General features: G+C 38.0%; 1 protein-coding gene across 50 annotated transcripts; it reads left to right on the top strand.

Annotated features, from left to right (window-relative positions):
* The first annotated feature begins 1,052 nt into the window (after positions 1 to 1,052).
* LOC109636263 (axoneme-associated protein mst101(2)) lies at positions 1,053 to 26,582 on the top strand. 50 transcript variants are annotated; one of them, XM_069536509.1, is made up of 60 exons: positions 1,053 to 1,508; positions 3,672 to 3,875; positions 3,974 to 4,057; positions 4,150 to 4,254; positions 4,336 to 4,491; positions 4,635 to 4,778; positions 4,908 to 5,051; positions 5,344 to 5,487; positions 5,615 to 5,734; positions 5,829 to 5,948; positions 6,062 to 6,106; positions 6,242 to 6,289; positions 6,371 to 6,397; positions 7,672 to 7,839; positions 7,918 to 8,816; positions 9,327 to 9,735; positions 11,208 to 11,354; positions 11,660 to 14,590; positions 14,903 to 14,998; positions 15,459 to 15,554; positions 16,079 to 16,120; positions 16,767 to 16,808; positions 16,933 to 16,980; positions 17,064 to 17,132; positions 17,241 to 17,288; positions 17,367 to 17,411; positions 17,489 to 17,530; positions 17,614 to 17,682; positions 17,804 to 17,851; positions 18,122 to 18,172; positions 18,282 to 18,314; positions 18,401 to 18,448; positions 18,535 to 18,594; positions 18,735 to 18,779; positions 18,906 to 18,956; positions 19,393 to 19,461; positions 19,570 to 19,617; positions 19,696 to 19,740; positions 19,818 to 19,859; positions 19,943 to 20,011; positions 20,133 to 20,180; positions 20,360 to 20,392; positions 20,479 to 20,526; positions 21,237 to 21,284; positions 21,375 to 21,419; positions 21,497 to 21,538; positions 21,622 to 21,690; positions 21,812 to 21,859; positions 22,039 to 22,071; positions 22,158 to 22,205; positions 22,292 to 22,351; positions 22,492 to 22,536; positions 22,663 to 22,713; positions 23,150 to 23,185; positions 23,388 to 23,423; positions 23,768 to 23,797; positions 23,915 to 23,956; positions 24,046 to 24,090; positions 24,164 to 24,199; positions 24,308 to 26,582. In XM_069536509.1, the coding sequence occupies exons 1-60, from the start codon at positions 1,499 to 1,501 to the stop codon at positions 24,391 to 24,393; spliced, it is 8,040 nt and encodes a 2,679-aa protein (XP_069392610.1). In that variant the 5' UTR covers positions 1,053 to 1,498; the 3' UTR covers positions 24,394 to 26,582. The 50 variants fall into 50 exon arrangements, 38 of the variants coding, with proteins under 38 accessions (XP_069392610.1, XP_069392595.1, XP_069392587.1 ...); XM_069536494.1 differs by having other exon boundaries at positions 7,918 to 9,735; positions 11,660 to 12,939; positions 13,000 to 14,590; XM_069536486.1 differs by having other exon boundaries at positions 7,918 to 9,735; positions 11,663 to 14,590.
* The last annotated feature ends 607 nt before the right edge of the window (positions 26,583 to 27,189 follow it).

The raw sequence follows: 27,189 nt of genomic DNA, 5'->3' as shown, positions 1-27,189 counted from the left end.
CAACTAAGATGGTTAAAATGGTAAACATTACACCCTATTAGCAACACATTATTATCATTGTGTGTATGTTAGCATATCATTTTAGCATTTACCTGAGAGCACTTCAGTTCCTGACAGAGCTGCTAACATCCCTGTCAACTTTCAAATATTTAAACCTCATAGTATTTACTCTCAACTCATTTACCCTCTGGATAAAATTGTATGAAGACTCCAACACTAGTACAGCCCATATGGACTGTATGTAAAGATGAAAAAAACATGTCTCAGAGGGTCAATACACACGCTTGACCAATAACAAGTCTCAGCTGTCATGAGGTGTCATCTCCGTTTTCACAGCATCAAATAACGAACACCAAACCTACCCTTAAAGTTAACACTTGGACAAACATCAATGTGATAAGAAATATAGGCTACAGAAACATCTTAGAAAAAAATTCTGTTGTGTACTTTTAAGTGTGGTCCATGCCCCATCCGTTAACATGGAGGAGGCTGGATTTATGACCTAAACTTTAGCCAGCCACGGGGGAGCGATCAAGGCGTCATGTCGTCCATCTTTATACACAGTCTATGTGTTGCAGGGTTTTAAAGAAACACAAGATGGAGCTGTTATACTGCACATGTTGAATCTTTCTTACAGTCATTTTATAATAAGTCATTTCTACTCTTGGATATGTGTTTATTTTTGAAGCTGCTGCCTGAAACCAAATACAAGAACATAAAAACAAAGTGATGTGTAATGATGGACCCTGCACCAGGAGCAAAAGCAGGTAGAGGCCATGTTGTACAGGCGTAACATGTGTGCACTGTTTTCATCTGTCTTGTTGTTCATTACTTATCCTGGTCACCTGCTGTATTCCAGTTTAAAGGGCAGATTACAGTGCCCCACCAGTAGGGGTGCCCAGTTCTGCCAACTGATCCTGCACACACCCCTCAAACCGCCAAAAAAGGCCTGCCAGAGCGGCTGGTGTGCGCTGAGCTCAAGCTAAGAATAACCTTCCTTCTGGGGGGATAATGTTACCCTGAAGCCTCCATGTACTCTGCTCTGACCTATACCCATGTGAGGCACCAATAACACGGGGTGGGATATTCTGTCTGCCCCCCGTCACTCTCCCCAGCCCTGTGCTTAGCTTGGCTCTTTCCTCTCCTGCGTCGCTTTCCTTATCCCCACCATCCCGACCCCCCGTCTGCAATGCTGCCACACTGGCAGCTCCAAATTCTCAAAATACGACTGTAAACTTACATTTTATATTTGGAGTTTCCAACTCTTTCTTTTTTTTTCTCCTTGGAGAAGTTCCACCTGTGGATTACATGGAGCTAGAAACAGGACTGTGATCACCAATGGGAATGGAGTAATTTACTAAAAATACGTTTTTTATGTTACTGACGAAGTGGAAGCTGATTGGATTTACACTGAAGCTGTGATTTTTTTGTCACTTCTGCATGAGGAGGCTTTGCCCCCAACTCAAAGGATTACACCTGAAATAGTCTCCATATCATCATGGCTGAAGGTAGGACTGCTCCCCCTTCTACTCTTACATGTTATGACATAATGCCTTGATAATATATGCTCGGTCTGTAATAAATAAATGTCAATGTTTTGATAGGGTGCGCCCTCCTTGGAAAATGTGTTGAAAGTCGGTTGCTATAAATACAGGATATCATGTAGCCACAGTATTAGCGTCGCTCTCTTGTGACAGACCGCTGACCTCTGGGTTTTCAGACAACTTATGTCCAAGTACAGAATTAGAAGTATTGGGAAAATATACTCAAAGTTAAATGTACTGGTTCTGCAGTAAAACGTTCCATGTGACTGATAGATTATTATGTACGACTTTATTAGATTGTTCATATTGATTCAGCAATGTTTATGTGACATTTTGCTGTTGTAGCTGATTGAGGTGGTGTTGTTTTTAAGTATTTTATCGTCCCCTCCAAAGGTTTAGAAGATAAATCTTAGCGGTTGTGAAATTATTAAAGAGAGAGTAAATTTGTGGTCTACAGATCTGTTTGTAGTTTTTGGACTTTGTTATGTGGTGAAATATTGAATTAATTTGACCGTTTTGGGCTTGAAACTGTCATTTAAATCAGACCATGTGAAAAGTTTGGAGGAAATTGCTTTCAACGCATTGACATTTGTTTTCTTGTGAGGTGACACAAGCCAATGGATGGAAACAATTGGTTTAATTTAACTCTGCATTGTATTTTATGCTGTATACTATCATTATTTACCTAATTTCCCTTTGGGGATGAATAAAGTAATCTATCTATCTATATCTATCTTATAATTGTGAATTTAAATCTGTAGAGTAAGTAAATATTATAGCTGTGAGAATAGAGCAACAATTCACCCTTAAATTCAACTAAATAGAAGAACAAAGAAACTTTAAATGTATAAAGTTAATAGTTCTGATTCAGTATTGTTTAGTTGAGTGAAAATGTTATTTTTTAAGGATTTATATATGAGGAAGTGACTAACGAGGGAGGTATGCTTTGAGCTCATTCACAGTTGGAAGGTGTCTCTAACACCCTGGCACCAGTGCAGCCCCAGTACAGCAGTTTATTAATGATGATGAGGCTGTCAGGAAATGTCATCACTGGCTTAATCCACCGTTACAGGCAGTAATCAGATGCAAATATCTACATGAAACTGATTTGAGCATTTTCTGATCTGAAATGTAACAAAATGTTGAAATCTCCGATAAATCCATGTTGATTTGGACACAAAACTCTAATTCACATGTTAGAAAACAAGTGCACATGTATTTGGAAAACACATGAATATGATGCTATTCTATAATGTAAAAGTTAGACACTGTCTTCTCCATGTTATGTGCAAATCCTTTGACCCAACATGAAGTATCCTTCACCTGTCAGGGTTTAGCTGCAGTGTGAAAATGATCAGAATGGAAATGTGGCTTCATTAAGTCATTAAAGTTTTTTTCTTACTGATGCACAGCCTCATAAAGAATTAGCTCATTAAGTAATGAAGAAAGTACCAGTGGATACATTTAGTCTCTAAATGCATTAGATTATATCCAATTCCCAGGATAGAAACATTATATCAGTAACTTCTGTTCATAAGTTTTTCAACATGGTTATAAATCCCTCTTGTTGAAGATGATTTACAATTTACAGTTTTTAGTAGGAACATTATTTTTGTGGTAAAAGTAAACAGATTTCAATATTTAGGAGTTTAAAACACCTCATGAGGATAAGCTGGTAGCTACAGAAGAATCAATTGTGACCAAAATATACTGTATATAAAAAATTGTACTGTCGTGGGGCATTTAATAGTTAAGAAATAAACTTGTGATGCACAAACTGTAACATTTGCCATTTCTCTGATATCAAATACGCTCCTCCTGATATGAGCTACAGTATATCAGGTGATATATTGGCACTGCACTTTTCCAGTGCACTTATGCAAGAACCAGTCCTCTGTGAAATGATGCTCAGTATCAACGTACATACTATTATACACTTTATTGTTTAGTATTTGGTTTTTACTACGAAATATCACAACAAGAATTGGGCTGAATATGCTGATCAGTCCAAGTTAATAAACTTCCAGTGTTGCACGTTTGCATAGAAAGCAACATTATAAAGAGCACATCTTAAAAATGCTAATGTTGTTCAGAGTTCTTAAAGACACTTTGTTTTTTCACAAACAGGAAGCAAACCGGCCTCCTCCACTCCAGCCAGTGGGTCTGGTGGAGCAGTGGCGCCACAGACGAACTCTCTCAAGTCTAAAGGTCTGGGCCTCCTCAGGAAGGTGAAAGTGTCTGTGGAGCTGCTGATCGCACTGGCCGCTCTGCTGTCCTGGGTGGTTGTAGGGGTGGTGATGTTTGATTTCGTGGAATACAAGACTGTCCCAGGTAAGTCACACACACACACACACACACACACACAAATCTCTCTCTTTATTGGTTTCTGGCCATCGGATATGCAGGATTATCTGTGTTTGTGTTTTAAGACATTCAGCAAATCATTACGGACCCTATGCAAGCTGTGAACGACGCTGTAGATGAAGTATCCAGTCTGCTCAACAAGTTTCAAGGTACATGTGAAAAACTGGATGCAGGGTGCTCATTGTTTTCTATGTTTGAAAGCAAGCATAGTAATACATAACTCTCCTTTCTGGGCCTCCAGAATGTGCACCTGATTTAAGTGACCCCGCATCTACTGCCGCTTATGTAGCTGAAGAAATATCGGAAGCAAAAGATGGATTCGTTCGACATTTTTCAGATGAGGATGGTATGGCAACTTGCTTGTACTCAAAGAATCTAAAACATTTTAAGTCGAATGCAACATAACCATATCCCTCCAAACCCGCAGGAAACTTCTACCTCAGCTACGTCGACCCTGTGGTCATCGGACGACGAGCTTTCCATTCAACCAACGACTTCATGGGTGGAATGGTGGGCAACGTCAGGGACTCACTGTGTGCTTTTGTGGACACTTTATTAGATATTATATCGGGTAAATCTAAAGGTATGTATTCCATGTTTTAATACTTCCAAACTGTTTGCCTTCCCTTTTTCATGTACACGTAAATAACATACAAAATATGCTAATGTATTAAAAATTTCATCTTTAAATTGTTAATTACTTAACAATCTCTATCTTTTTATCAGGAAAAATTGACCTTGGCTACATTGACCCTGTGGTCACAGGCAGAGGCGTCTTCAGTGTTATTAATGAGTTCATATGTGGAGTGGAGGGCTACATCAAGAAAGTGCTCTGTGCCGTTTGGGACACTATTCTGGACGTGGTGAAAGGTATTTACTCTCCTTGTTTAACAGCTGCAATCACTTAGCATCTTAAAATGATTAATAACGTATTAAACAGCATGGATTTTACACATCAGTACTTAGTTTTTGTTTTTTTTAATTTGTTTTCCTTCACAGGAACCACTGACATCAGCTTCATGGATCCTGTGTCAGTTGGCAGAAATGTCTTCAGCGCGACTAACGACACTTTGAGTGGAATAGCGACCTACATCCAGGACGTACTCTGTTCTATCATAGACAGTACACTGGATATTGTAAAAGGTATCTGCTTCATATTTAACCTTTGTATTGTTTGCATGTCATATTATCATGTTTGTATAATTGAATCATTATTTCTTACCTGTACTTATTCATTACTTAATCAGCATTGTTACTAAATATAACTGATAGCTTGTGTTTTGGGTGAGTAACAATGCATATTAGACTGTATATAAATATGGACAAAATCACGCTTCTTTTGTAATGTTCCTGTATAAAAAAAAAATTAAATAACAGAGGATGTTTAATCAAGTAACTCACTGGCGTTTTGGCCTGAATGTTTGTTGTTCTGCAGGAACCACTGACATTACGTTCGTTGACCCTGTGGTCATTGGCCGGAATGCTTTCAGTTTTATTAATGACATTGTGAGTGGAGTCGCAGGATACATCCAGGGTGCTCTCTGTACATTCATGGATGTAATACTGGACACATTAGAAGGTATCCATATAGATTTTTAACCTTTCCCTAATCTGTTACCCATCTCAATGTATTCTTTGCTTTAGCATTCTAGTTGCTGTATTCACAAACTTCACAAGCCTAAACTGTTTTGTTCTCTATTGGTCAGATTTCCAGCAGGCTGTGGGATTCAGTCCCATGTCAGTTCTGAAGACGACAGCAGAAATCACCAAAGAACAGATTAACATGCTCGTGAGCTACGTCTCCTCAATGCTGCTCGGTGATGAAGGTCTGTACCAACTACATCTGATGTGGTGGCAACCTTTCTAGAAAGACATAGATAAGTATGATATCTCTGACTGTGTGGTATGCTGGTTTTTCAGGGATTGTGTCTGAAGTGTCCATCGACCCCATGAAAGTTGTCGAAGACGCTGTGTTGGAGTTCACAGACAAGAAAGATTTGTTCGTGGCTTACATGTCAAGCATGCTTGTTGGTGATCAAGGTACGCTTTTTCATTTAGCTGTATACTATAATATTCTATTTATAGGAAAAGATAAATAAAGTCAGAATATTAAAATGTATACTGACTCCTCTTGTGCATACCTCTTGTTCCAGGTGAACCTGTAGCCACGCCCGTTGTAAATGTAGTACCTGAAGAAGGTTTCACTTTTCTTTTTATTACAGCATTAATACATCTACAAACATAGTATTAACCTCTTACTGTTTTGCATTATTCTCATTAACACTAATTCACCATTAACAGTCACTAACACAAGTCTGTTTGTCTTTGTTTAGATGAAACTGTAGCTTCTCCATCTGATATAACTTTGGTGAGAAGAAAAGGTAAGTACTGGACATTATTGAATTATTAAATCAAATCATATTTTAATATTCAAGCCAGTTAATTATATTTTTGACATGTAGGAGAATTCCTGCCACCTATGAAAAAAGGTAAGAAAATATTGGAAACTTTAAGATGTGTTTTTGTACAATGTACAATGTGCAGCAGATAGTGTGCATAGACCTGCTGTGTCTTCCCTCCGTCTTATTGTGTGGCCTTTCATGCATGATGATTTTTGTTTTTCTTACCACTTTACAAGACCTGGATTCAAGTCTGTCTTACAATATGTCATGTTCTTTATAACTTCCATTCAAACTCCATGTGTGCTCATTATATTATGGCATGAACAAACATGCATCATAACCTCTATACATTTTTATCTCAATAAATCTCTGTATGCAACCGAGTTGTTATGCGGCATCTGTGTCTCTCCCTCAGTTTGTCTCACTGACTGTTTCATGGAACTGAATTTATGTGTTTTGCCATTAAGTTGTTTTCTTTCATATCATCGTGTTTTGTGTCCTACGCCTAAAAAACTGGAAATAATTTGTAATATTGCACATGTATATTTGTCTAATATGTGTGTTTTGAAGTTGCATTCCTCTGCTGCCCTCCCCTGCATTGTCCACGCATCTTCTGTACAACTGAACGACTGACATCTGTATTTCAACTGTTTAAACCTCTGTAACACACAGGGTGTGCGTGTATCTTGATTGTTTGTACTGGATGTAATCTGTGTGTGAAATATTTTTACCTTTGCATGAACTCGTACAGGTTTACACCACATCTCACTTCATCTGGTGTTAGAATTTTCAGAGGTTGTATTTGGACGGAAAATGTCAAAAGTGATCAAAAAATATATTTGTGTAAATATTCTAAATCCCATGAAAAGACTCAAACGAACAAGTCTTAAAAACCACTCAAAGTGCCTTATACTACAAATTCACACATCCGCTATATGGGACATGCTGAATTTAAGGTTCAGGGTCTTAGGATTCATCCAAATGAGAAATGGGGAACCAGGAATCAAACCACTGAATGACTAGACTGGTGGACGAGGGGTTCTACCTCCTGAACCACAGCTGCCCACATGATTTCCTTCACTATGAGGAACATTGGCATTCTTGTTAAGGTCGAGGACTTACAACATAAAGACACCCAACAGGTCCCATCAAGCACTTGGTGACTGTGGAGAGAAAGAACTCTCTTTGTGCATGTGGTGTACACTGTACGATGTTATGAATGGTTACTGTCATCGTTGTTCCCATTTCACCCCATCAAATTCTGTTTGTACCTTAAAATTAGTTTGGATCTGCATTTCCAAGATAAATGCCAAAGATATAACTTTCAGATAAGAGAGAGATGACACAGGTTGATCATACAGTTGCAGAGATAATGCACGCTGCCAAAGATGAAGCTGCTCCTGCACAGTTAGGTGGAGACTCAAAGACTGAGGAGGAGGAGGAGGAGGAGGAGGAGGAGGAGGAGGAGGCTGAAGTTCCCACTGATGCAGCCACTGAGACAGATGTGCACGAGGAAGAGGACGATGATGGTATTTCACATGGTCTTTTTAAATAGTCGCATTCAATAACAGGCATAGGCACTAAATTTCTTACTGTCACATCACTAGTGAAACATGACGACCTTGAAGAAACAGAACATGAAGTACCACTGGAAGATGAGTCCATCATTGATAATGATGACAAGGACGAAGAGACAGAGGAGAAGGACGCACAGGAGGAGGAGGAGATTGTTGAGGCGGAAGGTGGAGAAAAGGAGCAGGACTTACAGGCAGGGGAAGATGAAGGAGAGCAAGAGGACATTAATAAAATGATTGCTGACACCAAAGAGGAGAAGCAGGAGGAACCAAAAACAGATGAAGTTGTAGAGGATGACGATGAGGAGAAGGAAGAGGAAGTCAAAACTGAAGCTTTGGAAGAAAAGGAGGAGGCCAAAACTATGGACTTGGACGATGATCAGGAGGAGGAGGCCAAAACTGAAGATCTAGAAGATGAGGAGGAGGAGGAGGCCAAAACTGAAGATTTAGAAGATGAGGAGGAGGAGGAGGCCAAAACTAAACTTCTGGAAGAAAAGGATGAAGCCAAAACTGAGGATTTGGATGATGATCAGGCGGAGGAGGCCAAAACTGAAGATCTAGAAGATGAGGAGGAGGAGGAGGAGGCCAAAACTGAAGATTTAGAAGATGAGGAGGAGGAGGAGGCCAAAACTAAACTTCTGGAAAAAAAGGAGGAAGCCAAAACTGAGGATTTGGATGATGATCAGGTGGAGGAGGCCAAAACTGAAGACCTAGAAGATGAGGAGGAGGAGGCCAAAACTGAACATCTGGATGATGATCAGGCGGAGGAGGCCAAAACTGAAGATCTAGAAGATGAGGAGGAGGAGGAGGCCAAAACTGAAGTTGTGGAAGAAGAGGAGGAGGTGGAGGAAGAGGAGGAGCCCACAACCTTAGTATTGGAGGAGGAGGGGGAGGAGGAGGAGAAGGCCAAAACTGACATTTTGGAGGAAGAGGTGGAGGCCAAATCTGAAGATTTGAAAGAAGACGAGGAAGAGGAGGCCAAAACTAAAGTTGTGGAGGAAAAGGAGGAAGCCAAAACTGAGGATTTGGACGATGATCAGGAGGAGGAGGCCATAACTGAAGATCTAGAAGATGATGAGGAGGAGGAGGAGGCCAAAACTGAAGATCTAGATGATGAGGAGGAGGTGGAGGCCAAAACTAAACATCTTGAAGAAAAGGAGGAAGCCAAAACTGAGGATTTGGACAATGATCAGGCAGAGGAGGCCAAAACTGAAGATCTAGGAGAAGAGGAGGAAGCCAAAACTGAACATCTGGATGAGGAGGAGGAGGAGGCCAAAGATGAACATTTGGAAGAAGATGAGGAGGAGGAGAAGGCCAAAACTGAACATCTGGATGAGGAGGAGGTGGAGGAAAAGGAGGAGCCCACAACTTTAATATTGGAGGAGGAGGGGGAGGAGGGGGAGGAGGAAGAGAAGGCCAAAACTGACATTTTGGAGGAAGAGGTGGAGGCCAAAACTGAAGATTTGGTAGATGAGGAGGCAGAAATAGAAAAAGAGACTGAAAAGGAGGAAACTGAAAATAAAGATCTTCATTTGGATGAAGAAAGAAATGAAGAAAACATTGAAATAACGAACACGAAGCCAGATATAGAAGGTGATGAAGCTTCAGAGGAGGAAGGAGAAGAACATGACAAAGTAGAAGCTGAGGACGAAGGTCCTAAAACTCTGTCGGATGAAGGAGAGACGACCACTTTTCTTCCTGGTTATGACCAAAACGTCATTGACGAAGAAAACAGTGAGAGCAGGAAAGGTAAAGGACAGAGAAAACATCTCGTTCTCTTTGAGAGGATCAGAAGAGTCGGATCCAGAGCAGCTCACAAAGATGAAGAGCGACTCCACAAACATGACAAAGGTACAAAACTCACTGTCATCATCATCATCATCACACATCTGTCAACATTGTTTTCATTATCAGGAAATGATAATGTTTCTGAATGACGAGTGTGTTAAATGTGTAGTAATGTGGGCGGTCAACAAACTGAATGTCGTTTCATCTACTTTTTCAATTATTTGTGTAACATGTTTCGTAGTCATTTCATTTCAGTGCATTTGTTTTGCTAAAGTTTGAATTTTCTTGTGACTGTTTTAATCACTACAGGTGAAAAATTTGTTCCGACATTAAAGTTGAAATCCGTTTAAAACCTGTCTTTTCAGTAGCCATAGATCGGTGGTTAGCCTAGCTTAGTGCAAACTGGAAAAGCAGGGTAGCTAGCTAAACCATCACACAGCAGATCAGAAATACTGTCTTCAAATGATGATTTCAGCCCTTCACATCATCAGAACTCTGAGTTAACATATGGAGAAGAGAATATAATACAATAGACATGTTTCAGTTGTTTGAAGGCTTCTATTTGATGAATGGTTAGCTTCCTGTGTTAGATTCGTCAAGTTAGCGTTAGCTGTAACATTAGCCAGCAAACCGTAGTGGGTGCCTGTCTCTTCATCTCTGTATGATTTGAGGTGTAAGTGCAAAAAAAGTGCTTCTTTATGAATCCTCTATCGTTTATGTGTAACTGTACAGCCTGAGTTTCTCTCCTGCTTTGTGTGCCTGACATCTTGGACACAGCAATAGAAAATATTGGTGTGTTTTTTTAATTACACACCAAACTGATAAGGAAATAAATATGGACCTAATAAGGTCAAGTAAGTTTTATTTATATCAGAAACTCTTTTTGAGTTGGGTGCTAACAGCTGTGAGGAAAGAGGAGCTGAGTACAGCCCCGGTGAGTTCAAGCCCCTTCAACGTTTTCTTTTCGATGACTCAGTAAAGACAAATCTATTTCCTGAGGTGCTAATTATGTACTTAAGTGTTCCTCCTCTAAACAGTCATTGCTGTTTGTCAATGCAGGGAGATCGCACAGCTCTAGAGCAGCTAGATGGAGCCAACAGGCTGGATGAAGAGATAACTCAATGTGCACTGTCTATCCGCCCTGTTGATAGTAGGCCTACAGTACATCAGTGTAATAACTGTATAATATTACCTGACGTACATCCCTGCAGTATAGATTTTAAAAAAGTGTAATTGTTTGAAAAATCTGACAAAGCGTGTGGTGTGTTTTAATGCTGTAGAGCTTCTAGTGCTTATTCAAGCATGATTCTTTGTTATTAGTCATGAAGATAATACTGGTTTGACTATCAAAATTTCACTGTAACATTATATATAAACATTATATTTTCTACATATGTTTGCATGACATACTTCAGTTCTTTGCGCTTTCTGCCCTACACTTCCTTCCCAAATGAATTTTATACATCCAACATTTTGTGATTCGGTATAATTCAGTTTGTAGTCCTGCTTAAATGGGAATTTATTGCTGTTTATAGACCTTAAATCCACAGAACCTGAGGAGGAGAAAAAAGCAAAGGAAGCCAAACTTGAGGAAACCATTGACAAACTAAAAGAAGAAAAGCCAAAGAAGGAGATCAAATCTGAAGCAAAAATAACTAAGAAGAAACCAGAGAAGCCTGAAGGTAATCACAACTGAAATTATCAAAAGTATGAAAAATACTGTTCTTTTTTTTGTATTTCGAAATACTTTCTTTGAGTTAAGCTTAAAGCTTGAAGCTTTGAAATATACCGCCAACATACAAAATGTAACCACACTGTATACAGAACATGATTATACTGTTAACCATACACTCCATACACAAAACTGTTTCAGGATATAATTTACCAATGGGCACAGATGACTTTGTCCAGTTATAGGTCTGCCCTACCTTTAAATCTGTTTCTTACATTTTACAATACATGAAAACTGACACTTGATTGCTTTTAGAAGAAGGGGTTGAAATGAAGATCCCTAAAAAAGAGAAGGAAGTCAAGAAACCACCTAAGGAAGGTAAGAAACCATCCAAAGAAGATAAAGTGAAGAAACCTTCCAAAGAAAAGAAAGAACTGAGAAAACCTTCAAAAGAAGAGGAAGAAGTAAAGAAACCACCCCAAAAAGAGAAAGAGGCCAAGAAACTACACAAAAAAGAAAAGGAAATCAAGACACCAGCTAAAAGGGAGAAGGGAGTTAAGAAACCCTCTAAAGAAGAGAAAGAGATTAAAAAGCTTCACAAAGAAGTGAAAGAGGAGACAAAGCCTCTCAAGGAAGAGGTGAAGAAGCCTCCCAAAGAAGGGAAAGAAATCAAGACACCACCTAAAGAAGAGAAGGAGGGGAAGAAACCACCTAAATTAGAGAAGGAGGTGAAGAAACCATCTAAAAAAGAGAAAGAGGTGAAGATACCACCCAAGGAGGAGAAAGAATTCAAGAAACCATCTAAAGAAGGGAAAGAGATTAAAAAGCTTCATAAAGAAGAGAAAGAGGTGAAGAAACCCCGTAAAGAAGAGAAGGAGGTGAAGAAACCATCTAAAGAAGAGAAAGAGGTGAAAAAACCCTGTAAAGAAGAGAAGAAGGTAAAGAAACCATCTAAAGAAGAGAAAGAAATCAAGAAACCACCTAAAGAAGAGAAGGAGGTGAAAAAACCATCTAAAGAAGAGAAAGAGATTAAAAAGCTTCATAAAGAAGAGAAAGAGGTAGAGAAACCACCTAAAGAAGAGAAGGAGGTGAAGATACCACCCAAAGAGGAGAAAGAATTCAAGAAACCATCTAAAGAAGAAAGGGAGGTAAAGAAATCCCCTAAAGAAGAGAAGGAGGTGAAAAAACCAACTAAAGAAGAGAAAGAAGTCAAGAAATCACAAAAAGAAGAGGAGGTGAAGAAACCATCTAAAGAAGAGAAGGAGGTGAAGAAATCCCCCAAAGAAGAGAAGGAGGTGAAAAAAACAACAAAAGAAGAGAAAGATGTAAAGAAACCATCTAAAGAAGATCAAGAAGTAAAGAAACCATCTAAAGAAGAGAAGGAGGTGAAGAAATCCCCTAAAGAAGAGAAGGAGGTGAAGAAACCATCTATAGAAGAGAAAGAAGTCAAGAAACCACCTAAAGAAGAGAAGGAGGTGAAGAAATCCCCTAAAGAAGAGAAGGAGGTGAAAAAAACAATTAAAGAAGAGACAGAGGTAAAGAAACCATCTAAAGAAGAGAAAGAAGTCAAGAAACTACCTAAAGAAGAGAAGGAGGTGAAGAAACCACCTAAAGAAGAGAAAGAAGTCAAGAAACTACCTAAAGAAGAGAAGGAGGTGAAGAAACCATCCATAACAGAGAAAGAGGTGAAGAAACCACGTAAAGAAGAGAAAGAGGTGAAGATGCCTTCTAAAGACGAGAGGGAAATGAAGAAACCACCTAAAGAAGAGAAAGAGGTGAAGACGCCTCCTAAAGAAGAGAAAGAGGTAAAGAAACCACCTAAAGAAGAGAAGGAGGTGAAGAAACCACACAAAGTAGAGAAAGAGGTGAAGAAACCATCCAAAGAAGAGAAGGAGTTAAAGAAAACACCTAAAGAAGAGAAAGAGGTGAAGACGCCTCCTAAAGAAGAGAAAGAGGTCAAGAAACCACCTAAAGAAGAGAAGGAGGTGAAGAAACCACCCAAAGAAGAGAAAGAGGTGAAGACGCCTCCTAAAGAAGAGAAAGAGGTAAAGAAACCACCTAAAGAAGAGAAGGAGGTGAAGAAACCACACAAAGAAGAGAAAGAGGTGAAGAAACCATCCAAAGAAGAGAAGGAGTTAAAGAAAACACCTAAAGAAGAGAAAGAGGTGAAGACGCCTCCTAAAGAAGAGAAAGAGGTCAAGAAACCACCTAAAGAAGAGAAGGAGGTGAAGAAACCACCCAAAGAAGAGAAAGAGGTGAAGACGCCTCCTAAAGAAGAGAAAGAGGTAAAGAAACCACCTAAAGAAGAGAAGGAGGTGAAGAAACCACACAAAGAAGAGAAAGAGGTGAAGAAACCATCTAAAGAAGATCTAGAAGTAAAGAAACCATCTAAAGAAGAGAAAGAGGTGAAAAAGCCTCCAAAAGAAGAGAAAGAGGTGAAGATGCCTTCTAAAGACGAGAGGGAAATGAAGAAACCACCTAAAGAAGAGAAAGAGGTAAATAAACCATCTAAAGAAGAGAGAGAGGTGAAGAAACCTCCTAAAGAAGAGAAAGAGATAAAGAAACCATCTAAAGATGAGAAAGAGGTGAAGAAACCACCTAAAGAAGAGAAGGAGGCAAAAAAACCTCCTAAAGAAGAGAGAGAAGTGAAGATGCCTCCTAAAGAAGAGAAAGAAGTTAAGAAACCACCTAAAGAAGAGAAGGAGGCAAAGAAGCCCCCTAAAGAAGAGAAAGAGGTGAAGATGCCTCCTAAAGAAGAGAAAGAAGTTAAGAAACCACCTAAAGAAGAGAAGGAGGCAAAGAAGCCTCCCAAAGAAGAGAAAGAGGTGAAGAAACCACCTAAAGAAGAGAAAGAGGTGAAGATGCCTCCTAAAGAAGATAAAGAGGTAAAGAAACCATCTAAAGAAGAGAAAGAGGTGAAGACGTCTCCTAAAGAAGAGAAAGAGATAAAGAAACCATCCAAAGAAGAGAAGGGGGTGAAGAAGCCTCCTAAAGAAGAGAAAGAAGTTGAGAAACCATCTAAAAAAGAGAAAGAGTTGAAGACGCCTCTTAAAAAAGAGATAGAGGTGGAAAAGCCTCCCAAAGAGAAAGAGGTTAAGTCTTCAATGCAAAGGAAAGAAGCGAAGAAACCCTCTAGGGAGGAGAAGGAAGAGATTAAGCCATCAGAGGAGGCACAGGAGATCAAGAAATCTACAAAAGCGAAAAAAGAAGACAAAGACCTTGTCAAGAAAAGAGACACAGAGACAGGTACATACTGTAAAGGAATTCTGTGTGAAGTGGTTAGGCTGTACCTCACAGTGGTAGTTTAAGTGAAGTACTCACATCATCATTAGGACATGGTGACATTTAACAGGTATAACGTTCACCATTTTAGTTTAGTATGTTAGTAGTATGAGTGCTGGCTAATTACCACAAAACCTAAAGTACAATATGAAATGGTGACCTGCTAATGGCACCAGGCACATTTTGGGGCATCACAGAAATACAAATTCATGCCTTGGCCCTAAATAATGCTAAAAAAACTGAAACTTATAAATCAACTTTTCCTTTTTCTTTCAGACACCAGACGCAAAAAGGCTGCAAGTAGAATCAAAGTAGTCAAGAAAGAAGTTGCATCTGTGCTGAAGAAGGAACATCTTAATGTTACAAGAGCAGGTGAGAAAATATGATAAGTCAGTTTGCTGAGTGTATTCATGGCCCTTCAAAGTCACGCAGTGGTTACCTTGTCAGTTTGAACTGCTCTAAAGGACTTCAAATTACATTCCCTGATAAAGATTATTACTTACAATCAGTGTTACCTTCAGATGGCGTCGTTCCCTTCCCTAAATCAAGTTTTAGTTTGAGCACTGCATCTTCATTCCACTGATGGGGGCCCCAAATCAGTAAAATACCTCCACATGGTCTGTTTCGTCATCTGTGTATGACTTGTCTCTATTAGCGCCAAGAGCTCATCAGAATGGAAGGTTTCCAAGGTTAAGTCAGAATTTGTAGATAAGAATTTGGAGACATTATTGAATGTTACAACATCAAGATCAAATTCCAGAAATAGTTTGCACTGAACAACATCTAGGTGTGATACTGTAGCTTAAGAATTAACTCCATGTTTTCTTTTCAGCTGCAGAGCCCAAGAAGACTACAAAGGTGCTGAAAGCTGCTAAAAGGCAGGTCGTTCCAATTCTGAAGAACGAGCATATGAATGTCACACAATCAGGTCAGTAACAGTCCATTCAGTGTGCAACCACAGTGTGTATTAACTGAAGCTACTGTTTGTACAGTCATATAAAACTTCTCACTGAACACACATCAAATTTTAGTTTGAAGTCTGAGTGGATGTGGAGCTTATCACCACCACCAGGTGTTTGTGTTGCTCAGTGAGCATGTCTCAGCACGCCATCATAAAGCTGTCATAAAGCTAATCATGAAATGCAGACAGTTATCTTAGCCAAAAGGCTGGTGTCTCATCTCAAGGCCCTGGCATGTTTTTTTGGACTGGGAATCAATAATTTAATTAAGATGTTCAGAGCACATGATCTGACACTTTTCTTTCAAGCTTTAGGAGACAGTTTGCACCAGTTCACACCACCTGAATCCTGCAGCCAATTGTTTTGAAAGCATGTAAACCACTTGCTTCTGCATCCATTGACACAATGTTACATTTACAGCAGACGCATGTCTGAGAAGAAGAAGAAGATATAATATATATTTTATTAATTTTTTTATTTTCCCCAACAAAAGAGGTTCCAAAGGGGAAAGCCAAACCAGAGTCTGCAAAGAAAGGTACAAACATTATTTTCACATTTTTATATTTTTTTCAAATTCTGGTATACATGCTCTATAATTATATTTCCCCTGTTTAATTTACCAATGTATAAAATTATATTTAACCATATTGTAGTTGGACATTATGCAGGACTTTTAATCTTATGACACTTATTTTGAGCACACTATACATTATTATTATTATTATTAGTAGTAGTAGTATTATACACTGAATTCAAAACATTTTTATGACAAATTTTCCACCAGTGGCAGCTCCCAAGGAGCCCAAGAAGGAACCAAAGCAAAAAATCAAAACTACACCTGTGCAAATACTGTATTCACTGATGCTGCAATCTGACCCATACGATGAGACTGTATGTTGAGGAATATACACAAAGACTGAAACACTGGACATCAACATGTCATTCTAAAATCCAGTGTAATTCTTCTATAGCCAGTAGTTATAATATTTCTCAAGGTAATATTAACAACTGATAATATTGTTCAGCTGTGATTGTAAACAAAAGTAATTCTTTTGCCAATCCACAGTTATTAATGCAGTGAAAGAAATACATTTTTGTTTAAAAAGCAGTTTGATTTAAACAAGTTAAATGTCACTGATCAAACTACAAAGCTGAGACTAACTTTGTGTTTTGTGACACAGAAGTTCCAAAGGAAAAAGCCAAAGCAGCTCCTGTCAAAAAAGGTAATGTTCACATTAGTCTCTTGTTCACTTCTTGGTGATTTTCTGATCATGAAATAGCAAAATTATGAATTGCTGTCATAAGAACAATATTAGCTCATTGTAACTTTGTGTATTTGACACACAGATGTTGCTGCTCCAAAAGAAAAGGCCAAATCAGTCATCATGAAAAAAGGTAAGACTGATAAGAAATCTAATTAACTACACCTTGAACTACAATTACATTTAGTGTAATTTATTCTCAATGTTTTATGGCAGAACAAGAAGCTGTTTCCAGAAATGCCTCCCTGGTAAGAGACAGAGTCAAGATAGTGCCTATGAAGAGAGGTGAATTCCTTTTATTTCATGTTTTATTTTTATTTTTTTCCACACAATATTTGAATGACTTCAACGTACTAAATATGTGTGTGTTTCTTGTTCTCTTTGTGTTTTCAGGAGTCAAGTTACCAAAAGAGATCATCAGAGGAATCTCTGCAAAGACAGGTACAGCACATTACATTTTTCAGGTGACTTTGAGGCATTTGGGTTTTGCATACACATCATTCAATGTTTTCTCTGCAGCTGAGGTTTCAAAACAGAAACCCAAACCAGCTGTAACAAAGAGAGGTAAGACTGAATTATTTCACTGGACAGTTTCAGTGTCACTGTGATTTTTAATGACAAACCTGAAATCTCTTCAATAGAACCTGCTCCTCTCAAGACAAAACCAGCCCCAGTGGTCAAAGGTAAAACAACACTCATTGTTTTTATGTTCACGATTAAATAAGAAATACATTTATTTTCACACTCATCCATTATTTTTTTACAGAGGCAGAAGCACCACACAAAAATGTCTCTCTAACAAAGGAGAAGGTGAAGGTGGTGCCACTGAAGAAAGGTACATCATCTGTTTGTTTTCACAAACATTAATGAAAATAATGTTTTATTCAAACCAGTATGAGTTTGTGACTTTTGAATATAAAATCTATTATGATGTTCTGTTATCTTCTCTGTGTTAGTGCCTGTAACTCCAAAAGAAAAAGTCAAACCAGCACCAACAAAAAAAGGTAGTTACAGTGATTTAACATCTTTAGCGCTCAATATTAATTAGAGTATGTCCAAGATGGTTCAGACAAGTTTCTCATCTTAATAATGTCTCAGTCATGTCAGTCTCAGAAAATGTTTGTTGCATGTATTTTAGTGAATGTTTTTCTGTTGTCACATCTTTACAGATATTTGATTTATGCAGTGCATCATTGTGAAGGGAATAAAAATCAATTGTAATTGTAATAACATACATTATATTACCATGTGCTGATTATTGTAATTTTCTTTAGAAGCTGCAGTTGTAAAGGAGAAGAAGGCCGAGCCAGTGACTCCCAAAAAAGGTTCAATCTAGTTTCACTTTCTTTTTTTACTGCATCTCAATCATTTGTTACATCCATCACAAAAAGCATGAATCATCACAACATTATTTTTTTCTTTCTTTCTCTTAAGAACCTGAGGCTAAGCCAGTTCTTGCCAAAAAAGGTAATGAGGATACAAGCCTTTGTTATTAGGCAAAGAAAAACCCTTAACCTCACAATTACAACAGTAATTTCTTTCTTGTCTCACAGAAGCAGAAGTTGTGAAGGACAAGCCTAAAGCAGTTCATGAGAAAAAAGGTAAATCTAATAACAAAACACTCAAAGGAAAAATTTGTACTAATTTCAGTGTTGTGATGCTGTTATTGTCTTTACGTTTGAATCAGCTCCTAAAACTGATGCTGAAGCACCAAAGAAAAAAGTCAAATCCCTGGAAAAGAAGAAAGGTAGCACTGCTCCCTCCCTGCTGATGATTGTCGGGGGTTGTACCTCACACAATCTAATTATGTATAATTAGATGATGAGTATGTGTTAAAGAAGTATTACTTTAGCTACTTGCTGAGAGTATTTATATTCTAATTTCTAGAGCCCAAAGCACCAGAGGAGAAAGTCAAACCAGCTGTTAAAAAAGGTACACAAGAATATTTACTTCTCACATTGTCGTCATGTGTGGTGACAAATACAATTAGGGTGCATTGATGTGCTGTGATTACAAACTAAGGATAATTATAACTTTATTGAATGTTTTCTCTTCCTGATGGCTCAGCCGGGCTGAAGGACAAGGTCAAACCGGTCCGTGTGAAGAAAGGTAGTGATTCATAGAACTAACGCTGGACTGAGATCAAACTGATCTAGTCACAAAATGTAGGTCACTGCATTTTGTCAAAGCGCTGATTGGATCGCTCAGCAGGGGAACAGTGTTTTGCTGTAGAGAAATAATGCACAGGAAGGTGAGAACTAGGTCAAATCAATATCCTCTGAAATAATAGGGGTCCTCACTCTCTGGCACAGTTATTTTGGGGTTCAGGGCCTGAAAAGTTTGGGAAACACTGGATTAGACAACAGAGGACTCAGAGGAAAAGGCCCAACTAACATTATGTGTTGCTGATATGTATGTATTGTGTGTATTACAGTAAGATAACATCATCAGTTTGTATTGAAAAATATTTCTATAAAGAAAGGTCATTTCCTTTTATATAAAATTTTTTTGGGTTTTAGATTTATTCTCAATGTTTTATTGACAGAACAAGAAGCTGCTTCCAGAAATGCCTCCCTGGTAAGAGAGAGAGTCAAGATAGTGCCTATGAAGAGAGGTGAATTCCTTTTATTTCATGTTTTATTTTTATTTTTTTCCACACAATATTTGAATGACTTCAACGTACTAAATATGTGTGTGTTTCTTGTTCTCTTTGTGTTTTCAGGAGTCAAGTTACCAAAAGAGATCATCAGAGGAATCTCTGCAAAGACAGGTACAGCACATTACATTTTTCAGGTGACTTTGAGGCATTTGGGTTTTGCATACACATCATTCAATGTTTTCTCTGCAGCTGAGGTTTCAAAACAGAAACCCAAACCAGCTGTAACAAAGAGAGGTAAGACTGAATTATTTCATTGGACAGTTTCAGTGTCACTGTGATTTTTAATGACAAACCTGAAATCTCTTCAATAGAACCTGCTCCTCTCAAGACAAAACCAGCCCCAGTGGTCAAAGGTAAAACAACACTTACTGTTTTTATGTTCATGATTAAATAATAAATGAATTTATTTTCACACTCATCCATTATTTTTTTACAGAGGCAGAAGCACCACACAAAAATGTCTCTCTAACAAAGGAGAAGGTGAAGGTGGTGCCACTGAAGAAAGGTACATCATCTGTTTGTTTTCACAAACATTAATGAAAATAATGTTTTATTCAAACCAGTATGAGTTTGTGACTTTTGAATATAAAATCTATTATGATGTTCTGTTATCTTCTCTGTGTTAGTGCCAGTAACTCCAAAAGAAAAAGTCAAACCAGCACCAACAAAAAAAGGTAGTTACAGTGATTTAACATCTTTAGCGCTCAATATTAATTAGAGTATGTCCAAGATGGTTCAGACAAGTTTCTCATCTTAATAATGTCTCAGTCACGTCTCAGTCATTTGTTACATCCATCACTTTTCAAAAAGCATGAATCATCACAACATTCATTTTTTCCTTCTCTCTCTTTAGAACCTGAGGCTAAGCCGGTTCTTGCCAAAAAAGGTAATGAGGATACAAGCCTTTGTTATTAGGCAAAGAAAAACCCTTAACCTCACAATTACAACATTCATTTCTTTCTTGTCTCACAGAAGCAGAAGTTGTGAAGGAGAAGCCTAAAGCAGTTCATGAGAAAAAAGGTAAATCTCCTGTGAAGAAAGGTAGTTATTCATAGAACCATAGTGGATTGAGATCACACTGATCTAGTCACAAAATGTAGGTCACTGCATTTTATCAAAGTGCTGATTGGATTGATGTGGTTCTGAGAAGCTCTGCAGGCACAGATTTGTCTAGTTGGCGTTTACAATCCACCTCTCGAAGCTTTCCAGTGGTTCCCAAACTACGGGTCGGGTTCATGCAAATTTAAGTATTTCATCAACCTTGTCATTTTCTTTGACCCCACATTACCCCTGAAGTGATTATCTATTATTAGACAGAGCATCAGCAGCAGCAGGTTAATTTACAGTTCTGTTGGATTAAATACAACCTGTGCACAAAGGAGAATGTTTTGAGAACTAGGTCAAATCAATATCCTCTGAAATAATGGGGGTCCTCACTCTCTAGCACAATTATTTTGGGGTTCAGGGCCTGAAAAGTTTGGGAACCACTGGATTAGACAACAGAGGACTCAGAGGAAAAGGCCCAACTAACATTATGTGTTGCTGATATGTGTGTATTGTGTGTATTACAGTCAGATAACATCATCAGTTTGTATTTTAAAAGATTTCTATAAAGAAAGGTGATTTCCTTTGATTTAACATTTTATTTGTTTCAGAACTTTTCACGCCATATTTTGATGATTTTAAAATACTAAATATGTGTGTGTTTCTTGTTCTCTTTGTGTTTTCAGGGGTCAAGTTACCAAAAGAGATGATCAGAGGAATCTCTGCAAAGACAGGTACAGCACATTAACTGTTTCACATCAAAATATTCATGACTTTGAGGCATTTGGGTTTTGCTTACGCAACATTTAATGTTTTCTCTGCAGCTGAGGTTTCAAAACAGAAACCCAAACCAGCTGTAACAAAGAGAGGTAAGACTGAATTATCTCATTTGACAGTTTCAGTGTCACTGTGATTTTTAATGACAAACCTGAAATCTCTTCAATAGAACCTGCTCCTCTCAAGACAAAACCAGCCCCAGTGGTCAAAGGTAAAACAACACTCATTGTTTTTATGTTCATGATTAAATAAGAAATACATTTATTTTCACACTCATCCATTATTTTTTTACAGAGGCAGAAGCACCACACAAAAATGTCTCTCTAACAAAGGAGAAGGTGAAGGTGGTGCCACTGAAGAAAGGTACATCATCTGTTTGTTTTCACAAACATTAATGAAAATAATGTTTTATTCAAACCAGTATGAGTTTGTGACTTTTGAATATGAAATCTATTATGATGTTCTGTTATCTTCTCTGTGTTAGTGCCAGTAACTCCAAAAGAAAAAGTCAAACCAGCACCAACAAAAAAAGGTAGTTACAGTGATTTAACATCTTTAGCGCTCAATATTAATTAGAGTATGTCCAAGATGGTTCAGACAAGTTTCTCATCTTAATAATGTCTCAGTCACGTCTCAGTCATTTGTTACATCCATCACTTTTCAAAAAGCATGAATCATCACAACATTAATTTTTTCTTTCTTTCTCTTAAGAACCTGAGGCTAAGCCGGTTCTTGCCAAAAAAGGTAATGAGGATACAAGCCTTTGTTATTAGGCAAAGAAAAACCCTTAACCTCACAATTACAACATTCATTTCTTTCTTGTCTCACAGAAGCAGAAGTTGTGAAGGAGAAGCCTAAAGCAGTTCATGAGAAGAAAGGTAAATCTAATAACAAAACACTCAAAAGAAAAATTTGTACTAATTTCAGTGTTGTGATGCTGTTATTGTCTTTACGTTTGAATCAGCTCCTAAAACTGATGCTGAAGCACCAAAGAAAAAAGTCAAATCCCTGGAAAAGAAGAAAGGTAGCACTGCTCCCTCCCTGCTGATGATTGTCGGGGGTTGTACCTCAGACAATCTAATTATGTATAATTAGATGATAAGTATGTGTTAAAGAAGTATTACTTTAGCTACTTGCTGAGAGTATTTATATTCTAATTTCTAGAGCCCAAAGCACCAGAGGAGAAAGTCAAACCAGCTGTTAAAAAAGGTACACAAGAATATTTACTTCTCACATTGTCGTCATGTGTGGTGACAAATACATGTAGGGTGCATTGATGTGCTGTGATTACAAACCAAGGATAATTATAACTTTAATAAATGCTTTCTCTTCCTGATGGCTCAGCCGGGCTGAAGGACAAGGTCAAACCGGTCCGTGTGAAGAAAGGTAGTGATTCATAGAACTAACGCTGGACTGAGATCAAACTGATCTAGTCACAAAATGTAGGTCACTGCATTTTGTCAAAGCGCTGATTGGATCGCTCAGCAGGGGAACAGTGTTTTGCTGTCGAGAAATAATGCACAGGAAAGTGAGAGGGCTTCAATCGTCAGATGCGTCATTTAATTGTTTTGCACAGTGAAATCTCACGTTTCTTTTTTGCAGGAAATTAAAAATGGTGTAAATGAAAAGGTTTTTTTCTGCTCAACAAGTGATGAAGCTTCTAATTCTGATTTCAGCTTTCTGGTTGTACGTGCTTCAGGCTCTGCGAGCTGCTTTCTGCTTAAATAAACTCTTCTTTGTTGTGGTGATGCTGTGGTTTATTCTGCAGTGTACGTCTCCATCTCTTGACTGTTCATGTCTGATGTGAGTTTCCCTTTTGCAGAACAAGAGAAGAAGAAACCTGCTGCAGTAAAGAAAGGTACAGTGCCCGCTGCACATCTTCACATTTATTTATATCAGTGATCACGCTGAGTGTTAACTAGTACAAGTTCAATTTCAGGTTGTCAGGAGTAAGTTTGTCAAGAATATTATTAATATTTCAAAGACATTTTATGTCTGTTACATGATGTTGATATTTCCCAATCCAAAAAATCTATTTCATTTTCTCCCTGATGGATCAGCCGTGTTGAAGGAAAAGATCACACCTGTAAAGAAAGGTTAGTGATGTGTCGGTAGAGAGAGGATTTAAAATCCAGTTAAAGGACGTTATTTTCTTAAAGTACTTAAACTACGTAAAAAGAACTTTAAGGAATTTGTATTGTGTATTCAATTGAGGTGGAATAATTTATTTTGTTGGGTCGTTAACTCTGTAACAATGCATCATATTTTCTATATAATGTGCAAGTAAAAACAATTCCCCTCTGAATTGTAGTTAAGGAGAAGTAGAAATTAGAAAAAATGTAATCACAAAAGTAAAATAAAAGTAAATATGTACAACAGACAAGTAGTTTACAGTACATCTACTTCTATAGACCTAAATTCTTTATTTTCTTTTTGGTAGGAAAACCAGTTGAGAAGAAGGCACCCAAAGGTGTGTGGTCAGCTTTGAACATTAAATCAAGATTTAAAATTAAAAACAACATCTGTGTGATTAAACACTGTAAGGAAATGGTTTGAATAGTTATTAATCTTGTGTTTCTCTTTTCAGAGGAGCGAGTTCTGAAAGAGATACAGACGCCTGCAAAGAAAGGTACTTATCAAGTTATTAAATTGTTTGTTTGAGAGTTTGAAATCCATCAATTAAACTTGATTTGCTTTGTTTACATGTTTTTCTTCTAGAGAAACCTGTGGAGAAGAAAGCAGCCAAAGAAGAGGCCGTTAAAGGTGCTGCACAGTTTTAATTTAATACCACATATCATTCTATTGTTTAGTTAACATCATGTTGTGTTTTCAACAGCTGAGCCTGGTGTATCAGACAGCTTTCTCATGGAAGGTACAAATTCCCCTCTCATATCCCAAATATCATACTCGTGTCAGATTGAGAGGCCAGAGAAAGGTGAGGCACATGCCACACTCATAAGTCCTGTTTCTCCCTCCGCAGACGAGATGCCGTACTTCCAGTGTTTCTTTGTGGACGAGGACGAGGCCCAGTTTCCGTTCTACGCCTTCTCACCACTGCAGGTCTGAAGCTTCAGACTCCATTCTGAGGTTTACAGTGTTTTCTGATAACGACAAGGTCACATCACACCCTGCGCTGCTGAAACCCGGCTGCCGTTCGATGTTAGATCTCCAGGGAAAGAGCCTGGGCAGCAGAGGATGATGGGTGATGGACCATTTTTTTTTATTTCCAGATTTGGTTGAGCTCTCGTACCAAATACATACAGCTAATGTCATTCCTCTCCATTTATTTCTTTTTGTGTTTAATATTTTTGAGAGGTGGAATCAAATGAATCTTTTCCATGGAACAACATCATGAATCAACTTCTGTGGATCATTCGTTTAAATCCTCAAATACTTTTAATACACTTACACTGAGTCAAGTTGCATATTTTAATGAGCAGTAACATGGTGCTGAGTATGTTTCAGTGTAAACAGGGTACAAACATGGCCACAATCACTGATCCAGGCTGACAGGGCTTCAGTTCTGGTGTTTATGTGAAAAGTGGTTTGTACATTAACATTTATGCTCATTCATGATTGTAGATGTAGGTTTTTCTTTTGCCTAACTGCAGAGATATGCCAAACCTTTTCATACCCTGCTTTGTAAGCCCTTTAAGTAATTTATAGTGTTTGTGCATAATTCCAAGGATTTTTAAAAGGATTTTTTTTTCACACACTTCCCGTCTGGGCACAAAAGAGGAATTGAAGCATTGAAAACAAATTGATCTTCTTTGCATTTTAAAAGATACAGCACCAATGTGTTTTTTCTTTGTTTGTACTTGTCTAAAGGAATGACTATGCACTGTATAAGAGAGCTCCCAATCTTACTGACGAGACACTACCTATATGAAGTCTTATTAAACTGTACCATCGGCACATCGGCACCAGTCCCTCATTTTGACGTCGGTGCTCCTGCACTCTCAGGATGAGGTTTTTTTTTATATCATCAAGAATCAGATTCACTCTGTTTTTACTTTGATAGACCAAAAACCCAGTGTGACGGACTTATGTCGGTGCTTGTTTGTCCGTGAGCACGATGTAGAAACTTGACATGTGGAAAACATTTAAGAAATGAGCAGAAATCTCAAATGCAATATTTCCAGGTTCAAAGTGGTTGAAAGCAGCTATTTCTGCTGCCGGGCATAAAACAATATGAATACATATCTTATTATGATAACTGTGCTGTAATGCAGATATAAACAGGATTTATATTATGAGGACAACCTGTACGTGAGATGTACAGGCAGGGCTACCAGTTGTCAGATTGAGTTTGAATCACTTATTTGAAATCTCTGACAAATGATGTTGGCATTAATGTTGTTATTTTGTTTAAATTGAGCCTAATGTTGAAACGCTGACATACTCAACGCTCTAAGTTGTAGCAGCGGGCGTCACACATTCAGATGAATGCTTACGTCGGCTGGTACATTAACGCTCAGTCAGCTTGTGCCAGCTGTTGTTCACATATGGCTCTTTACATTTAGCTCCATATGCTGCATAGAAGACAGTTAGTAAAGCTTGTGAGTCCTAATCTAATCTGAGTCCACTGACAGGAACACACTCGTTGTGAGTCCATAGATGATGCAGGTGCACTACATCCCTCTGCAGCTGCACAGACAGGAACTGTCGTGTAACAGCTGGAGTTTTGTGGCGACGCCCATCTGTCACCGATGAACTTTTAGGTGTTTTGTTCATAAAATGACAGAACGATGTCTCGTCTCTGTTGGATATTTATTAAAGAGGACGTTACTGTTAATATAAGAGTCATCATTTTATTAAAAGTCTCACTTTTACCAAGTGAACATGTGCAATACATGAATATCTGATCATCTTAGCGATGATAGAAGTGTATGTTTGTATGATGGTCCTTGAATGAAATGTGCATGATGTGTGTGTGTGATTATTTTATGCTCTCAAATGTTTGTGTAACGTTTCACCACAACCAGAACCCTGAGAATGGTAACGTGAAATACTTGAACCTGTGAATCAGGGTATTTTAACCCAATAACCGACAATAACGTCATTCTATGATGTTGCTAACGACAGAAATTCACAGCTCAGTAACTGTAATTAATCAGTAATCTCATTGTAAATAGCTAAATAAATTAAAAATAGATTGTGGTTTATCTCTAAACTATTGTTGTCATGTCAGTTACACCCTCATTGTGCCTGTGAATAGAAGCGATTTGACATTAAAACATAGCAATGCAAGTGTGTCTCTGGTAAATCTTGTCTTCTTGTCTCTGCAAAAAAAATCACATTTATGCCATAATTTATTTTTATCAATTTGTTTTATTTTTATTGAATTTGTAAAGCAGCCTTGAAAGTTACTTTGTAAAGCCAGTTATTATTATTATAATAATTATTATTATTATTACAAAAAGTTGAAATCCTTCTATAATTTCTTTGATTGAAAAAAATCCTAAAATCAAGTCCAAATTCCTTCAATAGAACCACACCCCAAAAATTATGAACTCTGTAAAATGTACTTTACAAACTCACAAAATTCAATTCTCTGAATGTCCTCCGTGCTGCTACACTCTGAGAATAAAAATCTCTGTTTATTTATAATGAACCTAAAATCGATTTATTTTTAATTTTTTTTATTAACTGAGGTGGTAAAGTCAGTGCTGGACTTTAACGTAGTTAAATTCAGAACCTGAAGATGAACACACGTTACCTGAGATATGAGCAAAATGAAGAAGGAGCATCAGTGATTTAAACCCATTGGCCTGCTCACACAGTGTGAAACGCTGAGTCATACATCGTCAACACTGAGTACAGAGCAGAGTTTCTAAAGCATGGTGTGTACAGAGGTTCAGG

This window comes from Paralichthys olivaceus, chromosome 12, assembly GCF_024713975.1.
Source record: "Paralichthys olivaceus isolate ysfri-2021 chromosome 12, ASM2471397v2, whole genome shotgun sequence".
Lineage (NCBI taxonomy): Eukaryota > Metazoa > Chordata > Actinopteri > Pleuronectiformes > Paralichthyidae > Paralichthys > Paralichthys olivaceus.
This window is presented reverse-complemented; position numbering and strand designations above follow the sequence as displayed.